At 40.3% G+C, this 4787-nt stretch overlaps 1 protein-coding gene across 1 annotated transcript in view; it reads right to left on the reverse strand.

The window, feature by feature from the left end:
- The window catches only part of SOST (sclerostin), a 6698-nt gene extending 2283 nt beyond the window's left edge, over positions 1 to 4415 (reverse strand). Inside the window, exon 1 of the mRNA XM_057379577.1 lies at positions 3105 to 4415. Coding sequence (XP_057235560.1) covers positions 3105 to 3324 — 220 coding nt within the window. The 5' untranslated portion in view covers positions 3325 to 4415. The remainder of the gene's footprint in view (positions 1 to 3104) is intronic.
- Positions 4416 to 4787: the final 372 nt, after the last annotated feature.

The raw sequence follows: 4787 nt of genomic DNA on the forward strand, positions 1-4787 counted from the left end.
ATTTATATCACTGATATCTGCCATCCCCGAGAATCACTAAATTAATACTGATMTCTGCCATCCCYGAGAATCACTCGATTAATCACAGATTGATTTCTCTGCCATCCCTGAGAATCACTCAATTCATCACTGATCCCTTTCTCTGCCATCCCTGAGAAATAATTTCTGTTTCTGGGTGTCTCTCTGAGCTAGGTAAGAGCTGAGTGTGTCGAACGGCAGATTTTCAAGGGAAATCTCTCAAAAAACTCACTCGTGCAGCTCCTGTTTGGCTGCTCCRGTTGCGAGACCCTCGAATAACAACGGGCAAATTGGTGACTAAAACCCACCAGGTACATTTAATGTCTGTGAATAAAACCCACCAGGTATATTTAAWGTTGGTGAACAAAACCCATCAGGTACATTTTGTGTCAGTAAATAAAACCCACTAGGTACATTTAATGTTTGTGAACAAAACCCACAAGGTACATTTTGTGTCAATAAATAAAACCCCACCAGGTACATTTAATGTTTGTGAACAAAACCCACCAGGTACATTTTGTGTCAGTAAATAAAACCTCATCAGGTACATTTTGTGTCAGTAAATAAAACCCATCGGGTACATTTTGTGTCTGTGAATAAAACCCACCAGGTACATTTAATGTTGGTGAACAAAACCCACCAGGTACATTTTGTGTCAGTAAATAAAACTCACTAGGTATATTTAATGTCTGTGTTGTGCAGGGTGGAAAATGGAACTTCTGGAGCAGCCCCAGCAGCAGTTGCTGCTCCATGGGGAGTTTTGACAGTGTCCTGCTGTCTTCATTTACCTGCAGGCAACACGTGCTTCCACTATTCTAGTTTAACTCTATTTTCAGATGTTTATTCCAGATTTAAACCCTTTYGCAACAAAATAAAGTGTTCCTTAAGTGATTTTTAGCTGGCATAATGTGCTCCAGGTGAGAGAAATCACAGCACTAAGAAATTCTCACAATTCAGGCACCAGCTTTGCCAAATTTACTGCTCCCTGTGGTAATTCCACATGTCCCAAATAGTTTCCTTCAGACAGAGAGAGGCATCTTCGGGTTGTTAGGAACCTTACAGATCTTTTTCCTCTCCTTTTTCTCAATGGATAACTACAGGTGAATTAAACATTAGAAAATACATGATTTTTAAACGTTAAGTATTTTGAAACTTGCAGGAACATAACTTTTCCCAAAAGTGTCTCTTCTCTCAAATTACATTATTGGTTAATTGATTTATTGGGAAGATGTAATATTTGATTTTTAAGTGTTTATCACATAACTTCATCTAGATGAATATGTGTTAATATTCTTTTCTTAGTCAAAAGGACAATTTTAACTCAGGAACTCTGATGGAAGCCTTCAAAGGTCAGCTTTCAGAGTTCACTGTGTCTGTCAGGTTCATTCTCCTCCCTGTGTACAAAGTGTTTCCCTCTGCAGCTCAGCAAAAGAGAATTCTGACCCTGAACCATTAATGACAGGACAGTATTTGTACAGACATCTGAATTTCTGGGTTTCCTGTGAAATACAGAAACAGGACTTTCAGAGCTCAGATTTCTATTAGTCAAAGTACAGCTAGCAAAATTCAATTTTTAAAGAAGTTTGGAGGGCTGGATTAATGAAATTAAACAATCCATGTTCACTGTGACAAAAATACTGAATTTCACATGCACTTAGCCTAATGCTCCCAAGTTCCCTAAGCATCTAAGGAAAAAAAAACTGCATTGAATAAAGTGTTTTGTACCCCATAATGCACAGGAGATGCTGTTAAATACTCTGGCACTTCCCTCAGCTCTACAGGGTWATTTTGTGTGCATTATGTTCTGTCCTGTGCAGGTTGAACACAGAGCAAAATCATTCATGGTCTGGTGTACCCTCGTTTGTTCCAGAAAGGTCTGGCCACTTTGGATCATAATTTTGATTCCTTATGTTACAGATGCCAAAATAAGCGTGCAAGACAAGGTGTATCTGAAACAACTCATTCAATCTTTGACTTCTTAAATAAATGTCCTTTCCATTTCAAAAAAYATGCACAAATCAGTGGGGCAGATCTCCATCACCTCAAGGCAGAGCAGTGAGAGGCTAAAAAATGAAAATATTGAGATGTGACAAGAAAACCCAGCTGCTCTGAGCTGGTGCTTGGTGGGGCTGCCTGGGAGAAGCAGGAATTTAAAAACACTTCAAGGTCACACTCAAAAGCATGAGTTATTTTTTCTTCTTTTAAAAATTTRTTTTTCTTTTAAAATATTGTTAACCCTATGGTTTTCAATGCCTTAACTGGCAGCTGCAGCAGAAATTCATAATTGCCTTGCAGGTGCCCCCAGAAAAATAAGGCTGGGTACGATCTGCACTGCACAACAGTGGGAACTCAATGTTTTATCTGCTGCTGTGTTGCTCTCTGCTTCATGCTGTGTGTCTGGAGGATCAAGCTTGCCCTGTTTTCACTTTTTTTTAAAAAAATTTCTCTGTTTGGTGTTAGCTTTCCCTCCTCTGTTTGGTGTTAGCTTTCCCTCCTCTGCCTCTCCTGGTGTTTTGCATCACTGCTGAGGTCAGAGATTTGGCCAAGTGCAGTGCCAACAGCATTTTGGAGCATTTTTGGCTGCTGGACTCTGGAGTTGTGTCTGTCAGCCAAGAGCAGTGAGCAGCCACTGCTCTCACCCAGCTGAGCACAAACTCCAYGTGCCATTTCTGATGTGTGACCTCAGCCACAACTGCTGTGGATGTTCCCAAACATCAAGAAATTCTCTTATAGTCAACCCATTCCTCCATCTGAATATTAAAGAGAGAAAAATAACTTGCAGTATTTCCTCACAATGCTCAGAAGCACAAAACACAGAAAAACTTTAAGTAATGACTACTTCAGGTTTTATGTATTGGAGGTGTCTGCAGAGAGCAGCACTGATGTTTGCACCAGTAAATTCCAATATATTCTTCCAAATGTTTATATTCTTACTTCTTCAGCAGTAGATGTAAATCCCTACCACTTGAAGCAGCTGGGCCACACCTAAAAGTGTTAATAAACTTTAAATTTAATTTATGGTAACAAGCATTCCTTTACAAATTCTCTGCTACAGTCCAAAGCAGCAATAATGTGATTTTTCTTACCGTTAGGCTCCGGAGCTTGTTGTATGTGTCTTCCTCCATGTTTCGCCTGGTTCATTGTGTTGTTGTCGCTGAAAGTTTGCTCCACGGGCGTTTCTGTGTTCTCAGTGATCTCAGGGATGATTTCTGTGGCATCATTTTTAAACACTTGCCACCCTTTTGCCGACTGGAAGGCGATTTGTGCCACGATGCAGACGGTGCACACAGCCCAGGAGATCTGCATGGTGGCAGCTCACAGCTCAGCTTTTCAGCACCCTGACAGCCTCAGATCCCAGGCAAAGGCACATTATTCCCCTTTTTAAAATCCTTTTTAGAACCAAGCCAGCCAATGACTATACAAAGTGGGAAGGGCCAGACAACAACTCATTCATCTCAGCTTTTGTCAGGGTGAAATAAAATGGGTGTGTGGGGGTGGGCTGGTGACAATATTTTACAACTTTTATGCAAAAAGCTTCTCATATTCACTTCATTTTTGAGCCTGGTAACAAATGGTGATAGACAAGACTAAGATGAATTGCAACCTGATGAGTCTTTCTGCAGTTTTTTTCTAACAATGGTATAATTAAAACCTGTTTCTGCCTCCATCCATGTTTGAAACTTTGTCTTTTCCAAAGGTTTTTCATACTTTTTACTTTTGCTCTTATTATTCCTCTTCCCTCTGCTCACTGTATAAAATAAATCTAGAAACTGCTTTTCAGTCTCTGCAGGGAAATGATTAGGGTTAGGGTAGCTTTTCCTTTCCCTTTCCAAAACAAGGGGCCCTACATTTTGTTTCACAAATATAGTGGAAGAAACAGGGAAGAGCTTCTTCTCTATATGAGAAGTTGTTGTGTTTACTTTTCCTTAAAAATATTTATTTGAAATATATCATTTTAGGTTCAGCAGCCAGGATGTTGTACATCATACTTTTTGCTGTGCTCTTTTTAACACTTGGGAAAAAAAATCCTAACAGAGGTTTGTATTTTTTTAAATTCATTGCATGTTGCTACTGCTGCTGACATTCTGTGGAAGGGTTGAATACAGAAAATTTCCTTGTTTTAAACACAAGAACATGGCCAGGCTGATTTCCAGTCRTGATATAACCAGCAAAAAGAGAGAATTGGATGATTTTAGAGCATCCATGCCTGAGATRTATTCACGCATCATGTTTTAAAATCTCACTATGGCATTCTTCCTTGCAAAAATGAGATGATAGTGGTGATAATATCCTCATTTCTGTGTCTCAGGACCACATACACTTTCMAGGGATTTGCAAAATCCATGAATCAGAAAGGATCTCAGCCTTTAGGAGGGTTGGATACCACACTGAGCCCATCACAGCCACTGTTCTGAAAATGTTTGCTGTGAAAGCAGAACAGGGACACTGTGTGCACTACTGCCACGTTTGTCACACACTTTCCCATGAAATTAATTTCCTGCAGAAGAGACTGAAAAGTGATCCAATCTGACTTTCCTCTATTGCTGAAAGACTCAGGACAGCTTGCATGCCATTGTGACAATTCCCCTGATGGGGTAAGAAAAGGTGTCCCCAAATCTGACATGCAGGTGTGCTGTCCCTTGGGGTGCCCTCATGCAGCAGCAATGACCTGAGGACATTTGAACTTTTGCACATCTGCCCTCTGCAGTGGTCCTTCCCTAAAACTGGGAATCTGAAATACCCTGTAAGGTGCTTTCCTTCCTGGCTTT

Source organism: Malurus melanocephalus, unplaced genomic scaffold (assembly GCF_030028575.1).
Source record: "Malurus melanocephalus ecotype Western Australia unplaced genomic scaffold, MMel_1.1 scaffold_411, whole genome shotgun sequence".
Lineage (NCBI taxonomy): Eukaryota > Metazoa > Chordata > Aves > Passeriformes > Maluridae > Malurus > Malurus melanocephalus.